Source organism: Chiloscyllium plagiosum, chromosome 25 (assembly GCF_004010195.1).
Source record: "Chiloscyllium plagiosum isolate BGI_BamShark_2017 chromosome 25, ASM401019v2, whole genome shotgun sequence".
Classification (NCBI taxonomy): Eukaryota; Metazoa; Chordata; class Chondrichthyes; order Orectolobiformes; family Hemiscylliidae; genus Chiloscyllium; species Chiloscyllium plagiosum.
Genome location: NC_057734.1, coordinates 39,618,226 through 39,642,866, shown reverse-complemented (window position 1 = coordinate 39,642,866; position 24,641 = coordinate 39,618,226). Strand labels below are relative to the sequence as shown.

The window sequence follows — 24,641 nt, the reverse complement described above, 5'->3', positions numbered from 1 at the left end:
TATTCCTAAGTATGTTTGCCTCCAAGATGGCACGGTGGCTCAGTGGTTAGCACTGCTGCCTCACGGCGCCAGAGACCCAGGTTTTATTCCAGCCTCAGGCGACTGTCTGTGTGGAGTTTGCACATTCTCCCCATGTCTGCGTGCATTTGCTCCGGTTTCCTCCCACAATCCAAAAATGTGCAGGTCAGGTGAATCGGCCATGCCCATAGTGTTAGGCGCATTAGTCAAAGGGGAATGGGTCTGGGTGGGTTACTCCTAGGAGAGTCAGTGTGGACTTGAAGGGCCTGTCCCCACACTGTAGGGAATTTAATCTTCTGCTGTCTCTTTCGGTCCTCTGTAAACTGTATTTTGCTGCAAAAAGAAGACCTTTATGTCAATTGATCTACACTCTCATAAATACATGGTCAGAGTTGAAATGATTTTTAAATTATTTTTCCAGCAAGGGGAGAGTCCACTTTAACATCTCTATCACTCAGTCCCTTCTGAAACCTTTTAGCTATTGGTTTCATAACCCCATCTGCAAGGGATTTTTCGGTATAAATGCGTCTGTGTCACTGGTTGCAACTTGTCAAGTACCTCAAAATAAACTCTCTAACCATCTGTTTTGCTTCTTTTACTACCTTTTTGTTCTGGGTGTTGGTTTGTTTAGTTGCCTGGGTAGCTAGCATATCACTCCAATGGTTTGGATTAAATTGCCATACTAGCTATGTTAGTTAATATAGGCTTGTCTTGCCCCATGCTTTACCAGGTCTGGTGCCCTTGAAGTTATATAACCAATTGATTCTCTCCGAGAGAAGAGAGAGAGAGAGAGACACGGACAGACGGACAGATAGATAGATATGCCTGTGGTCCCTTGTGGACTGCAGCTTATTATTTTACCAATTAGTCTATCCAAAAGTTTATCAGTAGCAACTGTAAGGATTTCTGTTACAGGACTGTTCTGTGATTTTGATTTCATTTTGCAATCTATTCAAGCCATGGTCTCTACTTCCAATTTTATACTTGCTGGGAAGACTACTGTAAAATTTCTCTCTCGTGCCAGTTTATGATTGTTTTCTGATGCAAGAGTAACTTCCAGACTCACTATCAGCACCTGCACTGTTTTCTTATTCTCCCACTCTGGACTTCCCTTTTTAGCTGTCACTGTCTTGCTGCATAGCCTACAAATATCACATCCCTCTAATTCTTTGGGACATTTAAGTCATCTGGACAGCTCTCCTGCAGATACTGTGTTAGGAGTCTTGTGATCACTCACATTCCCCACTATCCAGCCCTTGAACTTGCTGGACTCTGTACCTCAGTACCTTCATCTGAAAAATGTGAGCATTAAGGGACAAGGTAATTTTTTTTAACCATATCATGAGACTCTGAGATAATTTAATTAATTCTAATTAAACATGATGGTGAACCATATTCCCTTGATCACTATGTTTGTCAAATACAAACCAGTCCGACGTTTTATGTAACATATTACAAGATTTTCTGAAAGCAAACTGATTTTTTGTTTTAAAATTCATTTATTGAAAACTGTATACTAATTTTTAAACATCAATTGTCATTTGTTGTACTTTCATCAGCTGGCATAGTCCTTTGAACAGAACATTGCCACCTGGGAGACAAATCTTTGCCAGTGGATTTATCTGAATAAAATGCAGCTTCAGGAATACTAAAAAACAAGTCCAAACATGTGCAGATCAAGTGAATTGGCTATGCTAAATTGCTCATAGCATTCAGGGTTTGTAGGTTAGGTGCATTAGTCAGGGATAAATGTAGGGGAATGGTTCTGGGTGGGTTACTCTTTGGAGGGTCAGTGTGGACTTGCTGGGCCAAATGGCCTGTTCCCACACTGTAGGGATTTTATGTAAAACACAGTCTTATCATCATGACCCACCTTATATTATCACAGAGACCAGTAAACCATTTTATTTTGGAAATGTGAAAATCTAGTTATCCAGGCACAAAATTCACTGTTTGAAATGAAACAATTTTACTGCACAAAAAATCAAAGGATATGCATGCTAATGACTATGTTGTATCCTAACTAGTTGATTTCATTAAAGATATGAAAAGTACATTTACACACATTATTATACATTAAACCATTCTTCCTGGTATAGTCATTCTCTGCTGCTATATTAGAATTCAGGCAGTAAATGATAAAACACTGGAGCCAAAGTTTTATACAGAATCACAAATGACATATTATTAATTTCCAATCACCACATGAGTCCCTAGTTATTGCCTACTACCTGGATATAATTAAATACCCAGTAAATACAATTAGCATCCTAAAGAATAGCAGCAAAAAAAGAAAATTTGGCAATTAGATACTCCTTAAAGTGATGTGTTAGGCTCCTCTTGGTGACAGCTAAGCACTGGAATTGTTGTTGAGTGCAGAGATGTCCTGTAGCCCACATCATGCCATTTACTTTAACCGAAGGAGATAACTAGTTGCAAAGATACCTGACAAAATAGAATTGAACAGACTGTCAGTGCATTCTGCCTGTGCTGGCCCTTTGAAATATCCATCCAATTATTCCCAATCTTACACTGTCTCCCTATAGATCTGCAAATATTTACTCTTCAAGTATATATCCAACTTCCATATAAAGATTGTACATAGAATTGGCTTCCACCATCCTTTCCAGCAGAAAATTTCACTTCATAACAACTTATTGGATTAAAAATTCTCATCTTCCTTCAGTTCTTTGGACAACTACCTGTGTCTTCATGTCCCTGTTTCCCCAGTGGAAACAGTGACCCAGATTCAATCACAGCACTGAGACTCTGTTGTAGTGAAAATGCCTGAAGTGGCTGAAAGTGACAAGTCACGCCCTGAACATGGCAAATCCCTTTTCACAGGACAGGAATAGGGTCAGGGTCCACATTACACAGATATAGCTAGGCATTTACACTCACATGGGATTTCTGTAATTTTGGAGCGTGAAATCCATAGTGTGTGTGAAACCCATAGACTAGTAGGAGCAGGTTTGAACTTTGTGCATTTGTTTAGAAAGCCGGTGTATTCCTTTGGAGAAGGAAGGCATCCATGTGGATACAACTGGGGGAATTGATAAAACACTGGAGCCAAACCTTTATACAGAATCACAGGGATAGATGAGATAAACACTGGGGGGTGTGTTACGCAATTTGGAATTGTTAAAAGAATGCATTAATGTTTTTAACAAGTGCAGAAACTCATTACTGCCAAGCTTATTGGAATAGTCAACAGGCCTGTCAAAATCGACTGCTAAAACACTCAGAAGCTTTTGTCAGAGAGACCTATGAAATGGAACAGTCAGAAGTATCAAAAGGACACATCAAAATCACTTTTCAAAGTGAGCTATCAAGCCATTAAGGCATTTAAAAGTCCTGCCTTTTAAGTCTTTGGAAAAGAAAGGACTGGCATGTTTAAAAAATATTGTTGCTTGCAACTTCACTTTGTCTCTTGACACAGGCGTGAAGGCATCCATTGCTGGGAACTACGATTGCATGACTGATTTCACAAGCATCCATTATCAAAGCGGTTATAAACTGTAAGCAGTTGAACTATAAATGATCTCCGCTGCTTGTTGTTACAATGGTTTGTGCACTTGAAGGAAATGTTTGCTCTTATAAGGCATTCTGTAGTTGAAGGGACTTTGGTGGAATAAATGAGTTTATATGCATGAGAGTGTTTTTTAAATGCAGTGATGTCTTCACTTAGAACTTCATTTTATTTTATCTCTGCATGAGTTTAGAAGTCTGTCCATGTGACCATGAGATGAGTTGGCATAATGGGTGTGAAGGCAAAAGGCGGTAGAGGGGACATGGAGGGAATGAGGTCGTGGGGCGGGTGGGGAAATGATGCATCATGAGTTGGCACGAATTGAGCATGAGGAGTGTGTGGGGACGAGAGGGGAGGTAGATGAGGCTGGAGGAATGTTTCAAGTTTTACTCTTTGTTTGTAAACTTTGGACACAGTTCGGGATTGTCAAGACAAGCTTTCTGCCCACTCGGCTCTGCACCCAGCAAACTCTTCAGTTCTTTCAGGATTTCTGGCCCTGACTTCTAATCCAGCTTGCCCCTCACAAGGACAGTATAACCAAACCCTGGACAGCCATTTGTGAAGAGCAGATTCTCAAAAGCAGGAATCCTCCCATCTCTGCGTGCCCAACCAAGGCATGGAAGTTCAGGCCCGAGCTGCATTATCCACTCTACCGAACCCTACATAACTTTCTAATCTCGCCTCAGGCACTTGTGCTTTAAACAGTACAATCACATCCAGTGAAGGTGATAGAAGTGGCAATAGATAGATAGCATTTATATTAATGTTGCCTTTTTGGTTTAATTCAGGTTCTTACACTAAATTCGGAAAGCCAGTCAGAAAACCAGATCAATACATCAGCGCAGCAAGTCCCCTTACAGAATCTGGAAGGTTCCATTCAACATATCCATCGGATCTCTGCAAGTCCAGCCATCACCACAGGTACAGTCTAGTATTTGGTTAAACTGATGACAGTCTACCCTGAAGAAGGTGATGCTGTGAAATGTCACCTTTCTTCATACGATAGCTAACATTTGGCATCCAAATTGAAAGCTGCAAAACGTTTAGAAAACATAAAGAAACTATTCAGTAATTTAAAAATTGTTACAGTTCCCATGTCTTTAAGAGACTGGATACACATTCAAACAGAATTAATATTGTGTTTAAAAACCGAAAGAACTGCGGGTCCTGTAAATCAGAAACGAAAACAGACATTGCTGGAAAACCTCAGCGGGTCTGGCAGCATCTGTGAAGGCAAATCAAAGTTAACATTTCGGATCTGGTTAACTCTGGTTTCTCTTCACAGATGCTGCTAGACCTGCTGAGCTTTTCCAGCAACTTCTGTTTTTGTTTCTAATATTGTGTTTATTAAGGGAAAAACAACACGTGATTCATATTTAGGTGGCAAAATTGTTCACTATGCAGAAGAGTTGAAACATCAGGGAATCAAATCACAAACCTGAAAGTCTGATATATTCAGTCTTATACAATGTAGTCTCTCAGGTTTCATGTAAAAATTAAATCAATGTCCTCATCAACTTGCATTTAACACAAGCTGTGATTATCAAAAGGTCACAGCTCTTTGATCTATTATTTATCCACCAATTATGAAGTAACAGTGCTAAGGACAGTCCTCTTCAAACTAGTAAATTCATGAGGTTTAACAGAATAAATCAGTGAATAAGATAGATCAGTGCAAAAGGCACTCACACAGGTTACTAAGGCCTGAGTGCCTGATATAGACAATAGGCTTTATCAGCACACTTCTGTATCGTAAGTATTGTATCCAATTTCAGCCTCTTGTCAGTCCTATGCCCAGAGATTTGTCACCGCACCTTCAGCTATACCTAGGTCCTAAGTGTTGGAATTTCCTTACTAGATCTATTGCCCTTTCAAGATGCTCCTTAAAACCTCCCTCTGACCAAGTTTTTGAGCACCTGTCCTAATTTTGTCACAGACACTGCCTGATCAGCAGAGTATTTCCTTCATTTTCTATTTTGATTTCAAATTTTCAGCAACCCCAGTATTTTCCTTTTGTCCTAATATCCTTTTAAATGACAAATAGTTATGTTTCTATGAAGGGCGGTGGCATATGTTGGTGGCACAGTACAAATGTAGGTTAATGTTGTAGTGCAAAGTTGCTGTGATTCAGGTGGCTGTGTGACTGCAGGTTTTGTTGATGTTCTTGTCGTTTCAGTAGAGATTGAGTCACTACCTTGGATCTTTGATTTTCCAACTAATATGGTGTCTCACCATATTTCCCACAACTCTGATTCACAATACAATTGATTACATGTTTAAAGCTTTGGACAACAAGTATTTGGCGACTGCAATAGCAGCAGTGTTTGTTTTGGTATGTACTACCATTTACGAATCTGGGTGAAAGGGCCGGTGTGAATACAGAATAGCTTTCCCTCACACAGACATAATGTCAAGTATGTGTGGAGATTATACCTGTGTATTTCTTGGCACATGATTAAGGGAGGTTACGTCTAATCGTTGTGGTTTGCTGACAGCCTGACAACTTCCCACAATTGCTTTTTCTCATCATCAGAGGAAATTTACCGCTTTGCATCTTTATCATTGTTTAAAAGTAACTTTCAAAGGTACACTCGCAGCAAAGCTAGAGATCTGAAATTCTCCCCAACTCCCATCCATCACAGAACTGAATCAAGATGATTGAACTCTATAGTTTGCTAGAGTTAGTAGCACTTATGCAGTTTTCCCTGTATGGAGGATAGTGGGTTAGTATAGGTTAGGTGGGCTTGGATCGGCGCAACATCGAGGGCCAAAGGGCCTGTACTGCGCTGTATTCTTCTATGTTCTATGTTCTCACAGAACTGAATCAAGATGATTGAACTCTATAGTTTGCTAGAGTTGGTAGCACTTATGCAGTTTTCCCTGGGGGTAGTTATATTACTGTGAATCATAGAATGCATACAGTGTGGAAGCAGATCATTCGGCCCATCGAGTCCTCACCAACGCTTCAAAGAGCAGCCCACCTTGACCAACACCCTCTCCCCCGCCACCCTCTCACCCTGCATTTCTCATGGCTAATCCGCTTAGCCTGCACATCCCAAGCAATTTAGCATGGCCAATCCACCTAATCTGCACAGATTTGGACCGTGGAAGGAAACTGGAGCACCCAGAGGTAACCCACACAGACACAGGGAGAGTGTGCAAACTCCACACAGACAGTCACCTGAGGCTGGAATCGAACTCACGTCCCTGGTGCTGTGAGGCAGCAGTATGAACCACTGAGTCACTGTGATGCGACAAACCTCTAGTGGTGTTCAAGTGGTGCCACCCTGAGAGGGTTAGTGTGTGTCATATGTCTGGCACAGAATGTTTCAACCCAGAGCTTCTTCAGTTCTAGCCTTCGAGTCATCACTCTTTCTGGTGCTGGTTGAAGTGTCATGGCACTTAGCAGCTAGATCAGACATATTCTTTCAGTCCAATATAACACCAGTAAACGAGTCATGGCCAGCACTCTGTGAATGAATGTTTGATTTATTTATTATCACTCCCATTTTACAGTGAATAATACAGCAAAATACAGGGAAAAGCTTCAACAGTCGCTTCAATGTGGCACCATTTTGAAAAGTTTAAGAATAAAAGGGATAAAAGATATAACTGAAAGAGAGCCCTAAGTCGACTCACCAGCAAACCTGCACTGCCATCTCTCCTCCACCACCTCGCTGCCACCTGCACTGGACCCACCGACATAGGAGATGCCACTCTTTAGGCACCATCTCTTTGCTGCTGGGGCCACCTCATCAATGTCACCACTGATGCCGAGTCCCATGCTGAACCCACACTCACCCCGCAACCAGGAGTCCCAGGCTCTGCCACTGCCTCACTAATGCCAGGAGGACCCACTCTGGGCCCATGCAACCAGGAGTCCCTGGCTCTGCTGCCAGATCAGGCCGCCACCTCACCAAGGTGCCATCCTCCAAGATGTCACCTTGCTGTCTTCACCACCATTTTGAAATGAAGCCACGGCCACCTCTGATCACTGGAGGAGCTTTGTTGCTGCTGCGTCTGGGTGAAAAAGTTGCCAAAAATTTCAGCCTCATTCAATGTGGGCCGGTTATATGCTCCATCCTTCCAAGAGTCAGATGCCAGCTATATCTTATCCTATAATTCACAAGAGGAATGAGCTTAATTACCACTTGTCATCTTGCTTGCCTCCCATCTCTCAGCTTTGCAATCAATAAATCCAGACAAAAGAATCAAAGTTGCACAATATTTGACTAACAGTTCTGTGCATTGTCTAGGCTATTGTCACTGAACTGAGTCATTGTAGAAGGGTTTCTGTGATAACTATGTTCTAATGAACTGTGTGTAGTCAGTGCTGTGAGAGAAAATGCAACCTTTCTTTCATTACAAGCTCCATTTGCAGTGGATGTTCTGCCTGTGTGGAGTATGCAGCCAGGCATGTTGCTTGTGACATCGACATCACCTTCTCACAGCCTTGATGGGGTACCTGCTTTGGGGATGGCAAGAGGATTTATGTATTTTTAAATCCAACCCTGCTGTCCGTTGCAAAGCCCAGTTCAAACACTCAGGCGAGACATACATTTACCGGTGCGTCGCACTAATGGGACAGGTACCAAGACCTTAAGGAAACACAAACCTCATCACTGGAATACCCCATGATAAATCTCAAAAATTGCCTGCCTGGAAAGGAGGAACAGAACACGTTGATTGCTCTACTGATTTTAAGTGGAGAAGGGACTACATTATTTTAAATTCAAAAAGTGGGTATATGTACATAAAAAGTGGATATAGCACCCTTAATGTTCTGTTATATTTCAAGGCAATTCACAGGAGCATAATTGGATCCAAATTGACTCTGAGCCAACACCGGAGATATTAGAACAGGTGATTTAAAGCTATAAACAAAACATAAAGAAGGGTGGCACAGTGGATCAGTGGTTAGCACTGCTGCCTCACCTGAGTTCGATTCCAGCCTCGGGCGACTGTCTGTGTGGAGTTTGCACATTCTTCCCATGTCTGCGTGAGTTTCCTCCCACAGTCCAAAGATGTGCAGGTCAGGTGAATTGGCCATGCTAAATTGCCCATAGTGTTAGGTGCATTAGTCAGAGGGAAATGGGTCTGGGTGGGTTACTCTTTGGAGGGTTGCTGTGGTCTTGCTTGGCCGAAGTTTCCACACTGTAGGGAATCTAATCTAATCAATTGCAGATGCTGGAAATCTGAAACAAAATAGAAATAGCTGGAAACCTTAGCAGGTCTGGCAGCACCTACAGAGAGAAAGCAGAGTTAATGTTTCGGGTCCAGTGACTCTTCCAAATAAGGGTCACTCAACTCAAAACATTGACTCTGTTTCTCTCTCTGCAGATGCTGCCAGACCTATGAGTTTCTACAGCTGTTTCTGTTTTTGCAACTTAAAGCTATGTTAAGGGAATATGCTCAGATGAGTGTCTGAAAGGTGGAGAGGCAGAGGGAATTCAGTACGGACTATTCTTCCTTTGAACCTTGCTAAGTGCACATGAACAATGCAAGAATGAAGCGCAGGATGTCACATTTGCACGTTCTCCCCGAGTCTGCGTGGGTTTCCTCCGGGTGCTCCGGTTTCCTCCCACAGTCCAAAGATGTGCAGGTTAGGTGAATTGGCCTTGCTAAATTGCCCGGAGTGTTAGGTAAGGGGTAAATGTAGGGGTATGGATAGGTTGCGCTTCGGCGGGGCGGTGTGGACTTGTTGGGCCGAAGGGCCTGTTTCCACACTGTAAGTAATCTAATCTAAACTGAGGAGGAGCAAGATTGAAAATTCAGGAGGAGCACTAATTGCAATGACATTAGTAAAATATATTTCAACAGGAAATATTGTCAAGAAGGTAGCACATGATCATCTTCTCACAGAGAATTAAGGGCAGCATAACGTTAGTTTTACTAGCAAGAATATATCCTGAGAATGACTAAAATATGATAGCCTTAGGGTCTGGACAACAGGCAGACTCCAGCTGAAAAGCAGCAGATTAACATTTGTGTGAATTAATGCTCATTTCCAAGAATGCGAGGGAAGGCAATGGCCACTGTTATTATCACTAGACTATATTTCCAGAGACCAAGGTTATGTCCTGAGGACACAGGTTCAAACCCCTTCATGACAGGTGGTAGAATTTCAATTTAATAATTAATTCTGGAGTTAAGAGTCTAATGATGACCTTGAAACTATTGTCAATTGTTGGGAAAAATGCATCTAGTTCATTAATGTCCTTTAGGGAAGGAAAGTGCCACAGTAATGGTGCCAACTCTTAGGGATGAGCAATAGATGCTAGTGTAGCCAGCAACACCCAGATCCCACCAAGGTATAAAAAGAGATCTGAACATTTCACCATGCCCTTCAATGACGTTACTGTTGATAAATTGCTCAAATTTACATCGCAGAGGTCATAGGTTCACATCAGTTGTGTGGGCAAATGCTCAACACTCAAGAAGCATAGCATCACCACTGCTTGATAGACGTAATTGGAACAAGGTTTAATATCCATCCTCACCACCACTAACACAGATGATGTTGCACCTACTGCTTTCAGTGATACATCACAGAGACAGTAGCTAAAGGAGACAGTCCATCAGGATAACAGAAACCTTGCCAACTCAGCTCAGCTCTGAGTTTCAATCTGATCTGTACAGCTCCCCTTCTTATTGAATACATTTGTGAGACATCAGCAAAGGCTTTCCACACTGAAATACAACAGCTTTATCATGTATAAACTAATTTCTTGAAGAACATGAAAGGTTAGTCCACTTCAAGACATTTATTTTGGCTAGAATCCAGCAGATAGTGAGTAATGAGGAATTAAATGGACCCACTTAGACAAATAATTGGTTCGTATTTACAATGGATAGACTGTTGTTCAAACCATATGGTTACATGCTCAATTGAACACAGACAAAATTTGACAAGTGAACACATTAAAAAACTGAGAGTTAGGCAGAGAGGTTCAGAGTTTGATGCTAAAGGGCTGAAGGATTGCCCGTGTTGGGTAAAGGAAATTGGGGATGTTCAATTGTTACATTCTCCTCATGTCTGAGTGGGTTTCCAACAACTGCTCCGGTTTCTTCCCACAGTCCAAAGATGTGCAGGTTAGGTGGATTGGCCATGCTAAATTGCCCATAGTGTCCAGAGATGTGCAGGCTGGGTGGATTAGCGACAGGAAATGCAGGGTTACATGGAGGGGTGGGGGAGGTTGGGTGGGATACTCTTCGAAGGGTCAATGTGGACTCAATGGGCTGAATGGCCTGCTTCCATACTATAGGGATTCTATGATTCTATGCTGATCTATGCCTTGAGTCTTCTGACATTTAGAGCTGAAAATGTGTTGCTGGAAAAGCGCAGCAGGTCAGGCAACATCCAAGGAGCAGGAGAATTGACGTTTCGGGCATGAGCCCTTCTTCAGGAATCTTCTTCAGGGCTCATGCCAGAAATGTCAATTCTCCTGCTCCTTGGATGCTGCCTGACCTGCTGCGCTTTTCCAGCAACACATTTTCAGCTCTGATCTCCAGCATCTGCAGTCCTCACTTTCTTCTGACATTTAAACTAACTTGTTAGAATGAGTGACCAAGTGGCAATTTAGTGTGCTCTCTGCAGCCAATCGAAACTTTTTATGTTGAATTGTGTCTGAGGTTGATGTATTTTGGCGAAAATTTCCACACTGCTGACTAAAATGACTTAACTATTCCAATACAAAGACACCCAAGTACTTCCTTAGTCTGATGGCCATTCATACCCTGAAGGCAAGTGAGGTTCTTAGCAGATGAAATTGTGGCTTTTCACACATAAACCACCGAGTGTGTTCCCATTCTCCATTCCTCACGTCATAACCTTCTATGGTTACCTTCTTCAAGCAATGGCTTGATTGTTTTGAGGGGCATTTTATCAATCAAAATCCATGGAAATGAAATTTGGGCCCTTTTCATGATGGACTGGGATGGCAAGTTGAAAATTTAGCTCACAATAAATCAATCATTTGATCAAAGTTGTAAATATATTACCGAAGTTCTTGGCATTTCAAGTGCAAATGTTCACGTATCAAGAGCAACACGTTTACAATTTGGTTTGGATTACTGAGAAGACAAGATCCTCACAAATTCATTTGCTACATTATATCACGTGGGAGAAAAGCTTTATTCTGTGCCCTTCATGAAGTGACATTGCAAACGCTATGCAAACCTACCCTCTCAGTAACCACAAGACCTGAGATTACATAAATAAAGAAGATGCAGTTTTGACTGATAATCTACAGCAGAGCTAGTATCGTCAGGGGTCCCTATTGTCACAAAGTAGGTAATCTGTGAATTATACATTATTTTTCAAGGCACAGATCTTTAAGGACTGAATGCAAAGCGTAATGCTGCACCCTTCTGGTACAAGGCTGTCATCCTTCTCTCGAAGGCAAAGTGAGGACTGCAGATGCTGGAGATCAGAGTCTAGATTAGAGTGGTGCTGGAAAAGCACAGCAGGTCAGGCAGCATCCGAGGAGCAGGAAAATCGATGCTTCCGGCAAAAGCCCTTCATCAGGAATGAATCATCCGCGATGAAGGGTTTTTTCCCGAAACGTCAATTTTCCTCACCTTCTGTCTAACCCAATCCATTAACAAGCAACTTCTATTATTTATTCTTCTTGTACATGTCGTGAACTTCAGTTTGAACCTGAAGATTTGTTGTCGAATGTGAAGTGCAAGCAGGAATAACCATCCTGAGTGAAATAAAAGCAACAGTGTCATCTCAATTTATATTAATTAGAAGAAATTTTCTGGTTGCTCTGATGGATATAAAATGAACAGAAAGTCATGTAACTTTCCAATATGCAATCCTCGTAAGTGGGGCATAGGGGCAGGACCAGGTGATTGGAAAATTTATTGTATCAGATTAGACAGTTTTTAAAGGCTGGGTTCAGACCAGGACCAGCCCTTAGGCCCCACCCCTGTAAATCACCAGGCCATTTAATCTTTGTGATCTACTGCCTTCTCCCAGAAACAGAAGTCACATGACACCAGGTTATCGTCCAACAGGTTTATTTGAAATCACAAGCTATCAGAGCGCTGCTCCTTTGTCAGGTGAAGTGCCTTCAAAGCTTGCAATTTTAAATAAACCTGTTGGACTACAACCTAGTGTTGTGTGACTTCTGACTTTGTCCACCCCAGTCCAACACCAGCACCTCCACATCATCCTCCCGGAATGGTGGACTTGCATGTGGGTCTCTCACACCCATTGAGTCATGGACTGTAGCTGAGTGTAGCGTGAACATAGGCAGAGAGGGGAAATGACAGATAACTTTGTACAGCACCCAGCCCCCAGCACTATTTCTGAAAGATACTGGCAAAGTCCTGCCACCAGGTCAGACAGACGTATCAAACAGACTTGGAGAGGGAGCAGAAATTAATAGAGAAGTTACCCTCAATTTAATATGAATCATAATATGTGTTCAGTAGCTGAGGATTAAATCCTTTACATTTTCTACAATCTAAAATAACTGAAGTAATGTTAACTCAGATGAATGCTTAACGTATACACAACGTTCATCACTTTGCTATTTAAAAGCAGGTCTACTTTGTTAAATTCAATTCCCAATTGATCAGTGCAGCTGCTGAACGCTTTGTGACTGAATGCTCTTAACTAGGTCTTATCTCTTTGCTCAGCTTGTGTTCAAACATCATTATAACTACAGACTGTTCTCCTTGCTAATATTAGTAACAAACAGTATAATGTTACCCAAAAAGTAAAAACATTGGTCAGGCCAAATGTAAAAGGCTCTCTCACACCTTTTCCTCTTCCTTTCTCTTAAACAAAAACATCAGTTTAAAATTCTGCCATGAAGCTCTGAATCATTGAAAAGTACTCATCCACAGCGACCAGGGGCTGTTTAAGCACAGCTCTGATTTTCTATCGTGAGTCAAGTCAGTATTGAACTTTGGTGGGAATCCAGCCTGACCCACATATTGTCTCCACCCATAGCCAACGTTTCCAGGCCTGGGTGTGCAATGGTGGATAAGCAGTAGGAAGGTTGAATGACTGTTCCTTTCCTGTCTCTTCGTAAAGCATGCAAGCTGTCCCAGCCATGACCAATTCCCTTAAGGCTAACTCCAATCTGCAGCCTTCTGGCCATTTAGCTTAACCTTTCGATGAATGGCTTTCAAGAAATAATCTTTTTATAATTTGCAGTGTGAATTAACCACTATGTCTAATTATTGGTGTGTAAATTCATTTAAGCGTTAATTAATATTATAGCTCTTGACATGTTTGACATTTTTAGACTTGATGCTTTATCTCGCTACTCTATAATTTAAAGTTTCATGTCTTTTCACCCAATCTTTATTCCACTGATTGTTCATTTGCAAACAATATTTACAGCAACTGCTGTAGGGTTCAATATGACAATCCCAGGGAAAAGCTGACCAGTCGAAAAAGAATTATGTTTTAATCCACAAATCTACAAAGGAAATTTTAAGCTTGACGAAATTAACTATATTTTTGAGTATGGCACGAGCATGCAATTCATTCTGTCATTATCACAATGTGACTTACAGACCATTCTGTTATAACGCATGTTTCATCAGCGCGAATTGGCTATAATGTGATTGACGAATTTTGGACGTTGTTTGGATAATGCAAACTTTCTACTGAATGGGTTTAGCGATTTTCTATTAGCAATTTTCTATAGCGTGATTTTCTATAGCAGTTTTCCATAGCGTGATTGACATCAAATAACATAGCAGAAGTCAATCATAGAGTAATACACCATTGAAACAAGCTGTTCAGCCCACCTTGTCTATGCTGACTGACAAACACCAAGCTACGTTAATCCCATTTACCTGCACTTGGTCCATAGCCTACTGTTCCCTACATTTTAAGTGCTCATCCAAATGCTTCTTAAATTTTGCATGCTTAACTCCCTCCATCCTCCCAAGCATTCCATATTCCTGCCTCCCTCTGGGTGAAAACAAATTCTCAGATCTCATGTAAACCACTTACCCCTCATTTTCAACTTGTGCCCACTGGTCTTCATCTGTCTGTTATGGGGAAGAGATTCTCGTAATCTATTCTGTCTATGCCTCACATAATCCTGTACATTCAATTAGATTCCCCCCTCAGCCTCCTCTGCTCCAAGGAAAGCAAACACAGCCTATCCTGTTTCTCCTCATAGCTGAGACTTTCCATCCCAAGCAACATCTTGATGAATCTCCTCTGCACCCTCTCCAGTTCAATCACATCTTTCCAATAGTGTGCTGCACATACTATTCCTTCTGAGGTCTAATGTATGTTTTATAAAGTTGTAACAAGACTTCCTAGCTCCTATATTCTAAGCTCTGGCTAAAGAAAGCAAGTATCTGCGTGCCTTCTTCACCACCACGTCTACCAGTGCTGACACTTTCAAGGATTGATGCACCTATACATTAAGGTCCCTCTGCTTCTCATTACTCCCTAGCGACTTATCATTCATTGTTGCATATCCTTCTCTTATTAGAGCTCTCAAAATGTATCACCTCACATTATCAGGATTAAAGTCCACCCTCCATTGCTCTGCTCAATTTACCAGCTGATCAATATCTGACTGTAGCCTGACCCCATCCTCCTCAGTGTCAACAACACCACCAATTTTCAAGTCATCTGCAAACTTATTAATTATACCTTCTACATTAACATCCATGTGGTTAATGTATATAACAAACAGCAAGGGTCCCAGCACAGATCCCTGTAGTAGCCTGCTGGTTCCAGGCTTCCAATGATGAAAAATTCCCTCCACCCATTACGCTTCGCCAATTTCTATCCGTTTTGCCAGCTTGTCTTGGACCCAGGGTCTCTTACCTTTTGAACCAATCTTCCAATTGGGACCTTGTCAAAGATCTTACTGAAGTCCATGTAAACCACATCAACTGCACTACACTCATCAATGTATTTCTCAAATAACTCAACTAAATGAAATAATATCATCCTCTAACCAACCTGTACTGACTATCCCTGATTAATCCTTGCCTTTTCGAGTGTTAATTAATCCTGTCCCTCAGAAGTTTTTCAATAATTTGTCTACCACTGACATCAGACTAACAGGTCTGTGATTACCTGGCCTGCTGCCCTTCTTGAACAAAGGAACCATATTAGCTATTCTCCAGTCATCTGGCATTTCACCTGTGGCCGACAGGGCCCCAGCAATCACCTCCCTTACCTCCCATAGCAGCCGGAGATACATTGCATCAAGCCGTGGGGATTTATGCACCTCTTTGCCTGCTTAAGTGTTTAATACCCCCCTCCTTATTAACCTTAAAATGTTCTAGGACTTCATCATCCTAAATGATATCCCTGACTATAATGCAGATGAGAAGTATGTATTTAAGACCTCACCCCTGTCCTCTGCTTCTATACATAAGTTAACCCTTTGGTCTCCAATAGGCCCCACTTTTTCCCTGGTAATCCTCTTACTTTTAATATACTTATAAAATACCATAGGGTCTTCCTTGATCCTGTCTGCCAAAAATATTTCATGGCACCTCTTTGTCCTGCTAATTTCTTTTTTAAGCAACCCCCTGCTGAAGAGCCTCCCCTGTTTTTAATGCACTGTACCTGACATATGCTTAATTTTTTTTCTTTATCAAACTTGCAATATTCCTTGCCATCCAGAGTTCCCTGGACTTGCTGCCCTTGCACTTCATTTTTGGTGGAATACACTAGCCCTGAATTCTCACTATTCTGGATCAGTGGTGCTGGAAGAGCACAGCAATTCAGGCAGCATCCGAGGACAGGCAAAATCGACGCCCGAAACGTCAATTTTGCCTGTCCTCGGATGCTGCCTGAATTGCTGTGCTCTTCCAGCACCACTGATCCAGAATCTGGTTTCCAGCATCTGCAGTCATTGTTTTTACCTGAATTCTCACTATATTACTTTAAAAAGACTACCACTTTCCAAATGTGGACATACCTGCAAGTAGCTGCTCTCAGTCTATGTTCCCCCATTTTGAAACTTTATTGCTGGAACAGCACAGCAGGTCAGGCAGCATCCAGGGAACAGGAGATTGGCAGCATCCAGGGAACAGGAGATTCGACGTTTCGGGCACAGGCCCTTCTTCAGGAATGGCCTCTGAAGAAGGGCCTGTGCCCGAAACGTCGAATCTCCTGTTCCCTGGATGCTGCCTGACCTGCTGTGCTGTTCCAGCAATAAAGTTTCAACTTTGATCTCCAGCATCTGCAGACCTCACATTCTCCCCCATTTTGACACTTAACGTCTGCACTATCCTGCTCCCTGTCCTGAAAATGGAATTAAAGAGATTTCTCAGGGATTGTTGGAGTAATATTTTTTCATTTGTACATGAGATGTGGGTGTTGCTGGCCAGGCCAGCATTTATTGCCCAGTAGGCAGTTATGATTCCATTGCATTCCTGTACATCTGAAGTTACACGTAGGCCTGACCAGGTAAGGATGGCAGATTTCCTTCTCTGAAGGTCATTAGTGAACTGGACAGATATTTACAACATTGATTGCATTTTTTCTTAAATTCTAGAATTTTCATTGAACTCGAGTGAGAGTTCATCTGCCATGGTGGGATTTGAAACGATGTCGTCAGAGCATTAGCCTGGGATTCTGGATTACTAGGTCCAATGACATCACCACTATACTACCTCAACAGGCAGGGGGCGAAAGATACTTTTGGTGGCCTCTTGCCCTCCAGGTGGTGTGTCAAGCAGATTTGATAGAGTGCCAGGAATCTTCATTGTCCTGACAAACTGAAGACAATAATCTTTCCTAGAGTCTTCACTTGAAGCCACTGGGAGAGAGGTGTAGAGAATGTTTTGAATGAATGTCAGCGTTGTGACAATTACCTTTTGCTTCTTCACTCTCAGTTTCCTCAGGTAGTCTGGTCATGTATCAAAACACACAGCCAGCGGATGGCCACAGCCACCTCCTGTCACCGAGTCAAAGCAGCATTGAGACCTTCATCTCGCCGCAGATGTCCTCCACTGCACCGTAATCTTGCCAACCAAAGCAGAATACCTTGTAACATGCTTTAGATCTGGATCTAGCCACTGGGGAGAAAGAAAGCAACAGGGGTTAACTGTACTTGCGGCAGTTGGTTTTTAATAAAAGCCATGAACATTTTATAAAAGAGGTACTTATTTGCATATTTTTAACAGTAGAATTACTTTATTTTGAGAGATATTGATGTGCAATATGTTTAATGAAAATCCTCAAATCATGTGTCAAATCCAAGTGTTGCTTAAGGTGGAAGGGATTGGGAGCTCCATGGTTGGAGAATTACAGGTGAAACACTTATAATTGTGCCTGGCCTTCCCCAGATATTCCCAATAATGTGATACTCTAAATATATTTGGCGGCATCAATTTTAAATCTGCATATTGTGCTGTTATTTTATCCATGTGAATTAAATCAATATGATAAAATTGAAGCTCTGATTTTGAAATATCTTTTCCTGACTTAATAAAAATGTATTTACTTTTTTCTCCCCTTACCCTGCTGATTGTAAAAATTGAATTGAAATATTTAACTAACAAATTGTGAAATGTCACTGCAACTCACTTTGTAAACTCTGTCTTTTCACTCAAAATTTACACACTAACAGTATTAAAGTTCATTCAGTTTGTATTATTGCCGAAAGCTGTGGATGTCTTTTTCTTCAATTGTACCTCCTGTTGTGAAATATATGTGTTATAGATTAGATTCCCTACAGTATAGAAAAAGGTCATTTCGCCGAACAAGTCCACAACAACCCTCTGAATTTTACTTGACTTAGTGAAGCCTGACTATCTCTGGATAGTGAAAAAGAGCAGTCTGAATTGCTGCTGCTTGGAAAATGTAACCGTTGACTCTCTGGGTGACCAATTCAAATGTAGCTTATGGGTGGAACACATCTCCAAGTGTGGGGTCAGATGGGTAAATAACAGTTCAGTGAGCATATATCTGGCAGTGCTCCTGGTCTCAATAGTTTTGCACCTTCAATTTGATTTGATTTGATCTATCATTGTCGCATGCACCTAAATACAATGAAAAGTTTTGATTTGCTTGCAGTGCAGGCAAATCATACCATAAAAAGATCATAGGGTGATTGAACTGAGCAAGGAATACAAAGTTACGGCTGCAAAGAAGGTGCACAAAAGCAAGAATGATTGTGAAGAATGTGAGAATAAGATCTGCTGTAGAGAGCTCACAAAGAGTCTCCTAGTGTCAGCACCATCTTGAAACAAAGGCTTTTCTCCCCAGATGATGTCAACCCTTCCATACCTGAGGAGACAGTGATGTCTGCAGATGCTGGAGATCAGAGTTTAGAGTGTGATGCTGGAGATCAGAGTTTAGAGTGTGTTGCTGGAAAAGCACAGCAGGTCAGGCAGCACCCGAGGAGTTGGAAATTTTCCTGCTCCTCGGATGCTGCCTGATCTTCCATACCTGAGCCAAGTAGCATTGCCAGTCAAATTAAGTGAAGAGAGTACCACAGCCAAACTCTGTTCTGTTTTCTCAATCCAACACCCACACATTCATTTGGAGTTACAATCATTTGCAGCATTGAAGAAGGCAATTCAGCCCATCGAGGCCATGCCATCCCTCTGTGGGACAATCAAATCAGTCTCACTCCCCAGTTCAATACATTCAAGAGCTCATCTAATTTCTTTTTGAAATCATTGCTATTCTGTTTCTTGTGGACATGCAGTTCCAGATCATGACTACTTGCAGTTTGTCGTCACGTTCCCTGACTCAAAAACATAAATCTGTGTCCCTTAGTCCTTGTAATATCACTTAATTGGAAAACATTTTCCAAATTGGTCACAATTTTGTGCTTCTATCAAAGTGCCCTTCAGCCTCTTTTACTCGAAGAGAAATAACCCCAACTTATACAACCAAACTTGTAGCTAAAAACCCTCATCACTAAAAAAAATTATGGTAGATTGCTTCTGTACCCTTTTAAGGACCCACACCCCCTCTTAAAGTGTGGTGTTTAGTACTCTAGCTTGGGCCTGATCTGAGTTAGATGAAGGCTCAGCATAACTTCTGTGCTTTTCTATTTTAAGAGACGACATAGTTTACTTTTTTGGAACTGGAAACTGAATTGGAAGTTGTACTGCTCTAACCCAAGGAGAGTTTTTACAACTTATACATAAAATGCTGCAAACGGTGGCACAGTGGTTAGCACTGCTGCCTCACAGCGCCAGAGACCCGGGTTCAATTCCCGCCGCAGGCGACTGTGTGGAGTTTGCACGTTCTCCCCGTGTCTGCGTGGGTTTCCTCCGGGTGCTCCGGTTTCCTCCCACAGTCCAAAGATGTGCAGGTCAGGTGAATTGGCCATGCTAAATTGCCCGTAGTGTGTTAGGTAAGGGGTAAATGTATGGGTGGGTTGCGCTTCGGCGGGGCGGTGTGGACTTGTTGGGCCGAAGGGCCTGTTTCCATACTGTAAGTAATCTAATCTAAAAATCTAAAATAACATTGCTCTTTGAAGTGGAAAGAGGCAGAATTCAAGATTATGTGGTCATAACTTTTATGTTAAGGAAATTCTGCCTGACAACAACTGTCTGATAGCTTGCCCTGTGGAGTGTTTAAAAAGCTTTAAATGTCAGGAACAGCAGAGAAAAACATCCAGAGCCTGAACATGGGAGGCATCTCTCTCTCTCTCTCCCCCTCTCTCCTTGCCCCCACCCCCCCAGGAAGAAAGTAATAAAAATCTAGAAAGCTTCAAAAAAATTATTAAACAAGAAAAGACCTAAGTCCACCTGATCAGACATCGTATTGAAGAACACCCATCCCCCTTAGAGAACAGGTATGATCATTACAAAAATAAAAAGGACTGTGCAAAAGTAAATTTCCATTTTGCCGTTTGGACTTGGTCTTCAGGATTTTGTTTACTCTGTATGTTTTTTCTATCCATAGTTTCTATGTTAAATTGTCTGTCTTCCATCAGTCTCAATTGTGATTGAATATGTATGCATTCGTGGGTTTGTAGGGAAATAGTTTACGTTACACAGTAGTAGATTGGAAATCATTTCTTTTTTCTGCTGTTGATAAAGTTAAGTGCATTGCAATAAATAGGCATTTTTCTGTTCCTAATGAAACCTGGTGTGAACTGCTTTTGTCCTGACTAGCAGGCAGTCAAGCAAACTGCTCATTTTGGTGCTCTCGTTGGGATTTTATGCATTTAGAAACAAATAAATATTAAAATTAGGAACAGGAGTAGGCCATCTGGCCAACACCTATCCATGTAACCCTCCTTATTCCCCAGCCTATGATTTAGTAGTTACTGCTTTCTAATTAAGTCCTAGAACACACTGATCAAGGACACAGGAAGGAGATCTACAGCACTGTGATCAGAGTGGGTAATCTGACTATGCTTTAGGCATTCCTGAAGAAGGGCCTGTGCCCGAAACGTCGAATCTCCTGTTCCCTGGATGCTGCCTGACCTGCTGTGCTGTTCCAGCAATAAAGTTTCAACTTTGATCTCCAGCATCTGCAGACCTCACTTTCTCCTTTAGGCATTAAGGCCAATTAAAGCTGGACTCAGGGCAGCAAACACACTGCTGACCAGCAATCAAACAGGGCATTTATTTGGTCTGTGCACCCTTTCCTTCCTAAGTAGCTTACTTTGTAAAAATGAAGTATGGTGTCTTTTGGATGTGAAAAAGTTTCTTTTCAACTCTCTCTTCTATTTCAGAGTTTCTCTGACTCTCACATTCAGTTCATGCTTTATCTTACCTAGTGCTTTAATAAGAAACTTTCTCACTTCCATTCAGGCGTCAAGGACTATGAGCTTCAAAAACTCTTCAAGACCTTCAGCTCTCCCATACCTTTCTTCCACATCACATCCCTCCCACCCCGGCTGGAAAAGTGGGAAGCCTTCAGAAATTAGATATCGAGAATCCAGAGAAAGTATATTCCTGTCAGGGTGAAAGGAAAGGCTGGTAGGTATAGGGAATGCTGGATGACTAAAGAAATTGAGGGTTTGGTTAAGAAAAAGAAGGAAGCATATGTCAGGTATAGACAGGATAGATTGAGTCAATACTTAGAAGAGTATAACATAAGTAGGAGTATACTTAAGAAGGAAATCAGGAGGGCAAAAAGGGGACATGATAGAGCTTTGGCAAACAGAATTAAGGAGAATCCGAAGAGTTTTACAAATACATAAAGGACAAAAGGGTAACTAGCGAGAGAATAGGACCCCTCAAAGATCAGCAAGGCGGCCTTTGTGTGGAGCCGCAGAAAATGGGGGAGATACTAAATGAGTATTTTACATCAGTCTTTACTGTAGAAAAGGATATCAAACATATAGACTATAGGGAAATAGATGGTGACATCTTGTAAAATGTTCATATTACAGAAGAGGAAGTGCTGGATGTCTTGAAATGGGTAAAGGTGGATAAATCCCCAGGACCTGATCAGGTGTACCCTAGAGCTCTGTGGAAAGCTAGAGAAGTGATTGCTGGGCCTCTTGCTGAGATATTTGTATCATCAATAGTCACAGGTGAGGTGCCAGAAGACTGGAGGTTGGCAAACGTGGTGCCACTGTTGAAGAAGGGTGGTAAGGACGAGCCAGGAAACTATAGACCAGTGAGCCTGACGTGGTGGTGGGCAAGTTGTTGGAGGGAATCCTGAGGGACAGGATGTATATGTATTTGGAAAGGCAAGGATTGATTAGGGATAGTCAACATGGCTTTGTGAGTGGGAAATCATGTCTCACAAACTTGATTGAGTTTTTTGAAGAAGTAACAAAGAGCATTGATGAGGGCAGAGCATTAGATGTGATCTATATGGACTTCAGTAAGGCATTCGACAAGGTTCCCCATGGGAGACTGATTAGCAAGGTTAGATCTCACGGAATACAGGGAGAACTAGCCATTTGGATGCAGAACTGGCTCAAAGGTAGAAGACAGAGGGTGGTGGTGGAGGGTTGTTTTTCAGACTGGAGGCCTGTGACCAGTGGAGTGCCACAAGGATTGATGCTGGGTCCTCTACATTTTGTCATTTACATAAATGACTTGGATGCAAGCATAAGGGGTAGAGTTAGTAAGTTTGTAGATGACACCAAAATTGGAGATGTAGTGGACAGCGAAGAGGGTTACCTCAAATTACAACAGGATCTGGACCAGATGGGCCAATGGGCTAAGAAGTGGCAAATGGAGTTTAATTCAGATAAATATGAGGTGCTGCATTTTGGGAAAGCAAATCTTAGCAGGATGTACACACTTAATGTTAAGGTCCTAGGGAGTGTTGGTGAACAAAGGTACCTTGGAGGGCAGGTTCATAGCTCTTTGAAAGTGGAGTTGTAGGTAGACAGGACAGTGAAGAAGGCGTTTGGTATGCTTTCCTTTATCGGTCAGCGTATTGAGTACAGGAGTTGGGAGGTCACGTTGCAGCTGTACAGGACATTGGTTAGGCCACTGTTGGAATATTGCGTGCAATTCTGGTCTCCTTCCTATCAGAAAGATGTTGTGAAGCTTGAAAGGGTTCAGAAAAGATTTAAAAGGATGTTGCCAAGGTTGGAGGATTTGAGCTATAGGGAGAGCCTGAATAGGCTGGGGCTGTTTTCCCTGGAGCGTCGGAGGCTGAGAGGTGACCTTATAGATATTTACAAAATTATGAGGGGCACGGATAGGGTAAAGAGACAAAGTCTCTGGACTTTGGGGTCAGGGAATCCAGAGCTAGAGGGCATAGGTTTAGGGTGAGAGTGAAAAGATATAAAAGAGACCTAAGAGGCAACTTTTTCACACAGAGAGTGGTACGTGTATGAAATGAGCTGCCAGAGGAAGTGGTGGAGGCTGGTACAATTGCAATATTTAAGAGGCATTTGGATGGGTATATGAATAGGAAGGGTTTGGAGGGATATGGGGCGGGTGCTGGCTGGTGGGACTGCATTGGGTTGGGATATCTGGTCGGCATGGATGAGTTGGACGGAAGGGTCTGTTTCCATGCTGTACATCTCTGTGACTCTATTTGTCCTTCCTGTTTTATTCTTCACTGTGTTTTAACCCCTCTGATCTTTCCCTCTCTGGTCCTAAATATAAGTGTTCAGAGAAGGTTTGTCCCTTGCTGTGTTCCAACTCAGTGATCTTCTAGATTGACATAATGATGACATTATTCCATCACCCTCAACTTTGCACCCTCTTCATTGTGCACACCAAACTCTTTCCTTGCCTCCACCATTTTCACGGAGAACCTCTTATCCTCTCTAGATCTTTACAGTGGGAACAATCAGCAAGAAATCAGCCAACTCAATGCTTTTGTTTCACTCACTTGCTCTAACCCACCTCTGTCTGATCTTGCAGCACACTTTCCGATTCAAAATTAACATTTGCATCAAACTGGCTGACAAGAGTATCACTGTTAATTGTTTAATGAACAGACCTGTAAAACATGGAGATGACATGCTAATTGTCCACATGGGTGGCTCAATGATTAGTACTGCTGCCTTATAGTACCAGGGACCCGGGTTCAATCCCACCCTCGGGTGACTTTCTGTATGGAGCTTGCACATTCTCCCTGTGTCTGCATGTGTTTCCTCCCATAGTCCAAAGATGTCTCTTGAGTATAGGAGTTGGGAAGTGATGTTGAGGTTGTACAGGACACTGGTGAGGCCTCTCCTGGATTACTGTGTCCAGCTCTGCTCGCCCAGTTAGAAGAAGCTGGAGAGGGTTCAGAAGAGATTTACCAGGATGCTGCAGGATATGGAAGGTTTGAGTTGTAAAGAAAGGCTGGGAATGTTTTCACTGGAGGATAGGAGGTTGAGAGGCGATCTAATAAAAGTTTATAAAATAATGAGAGGTATAGATAGAGTTAATGGGAGTTGTCTTTTCCCTAGAAGGGGGATTTTAAGACTAAGAGGCACATTTTTAAGGTGAGAGGAGAGAGATTTTAAAAAGACATAAGAGGCAGAGAGTGGTTCGCATGTGGAATGAATTTCCTGAGGAAGTGGTGGATGTGGGGACAATTATAACGTTTAAAAGACATTTGGATAAGTACATGAAGAGGAAAGGTTTGGAGGGATATAGGCCAGGAACAGCCAGGTGGGACTAGTTTAATTTGGGATTATGTTCAGCATGGACTGGTTGGACCAAAGGGTCTGTTTCCATACTATATGACTTGATGTGCAGGTTAGGTGCA

The 24,641-nt window shown here is 42.1% G+C and overlaps 1 protein-coding gene across 1 annotated transcript in view; it reads left to right on the top strand.

Annotated features, from left to right (window-relative positions):
* hnf1a (HNF1 homeobox a) overlaps nt 1-18,288 on the top strand; it is a 207,410-nt gene extending 189,122 nt beyond the window's left edge. The window contains exons 9-10 of the mRNA XM_043715931.1: nt 4,336-4,468; nt 17,390-18,288. Coding sequence (XP_043571866.1) covers nt 4,336-4,468; nt 17,390-17,517 — 261 coding nt within the window. The 3' untranslated portion in view covers nt 17,518-18,288. The remainder of the gene's footprint in view (nt 1-4,335; nt 4,469-17,389) is intronic.
* Nucleotides 18,289-24,641: the final 6,353 nt, after the last annotated feature.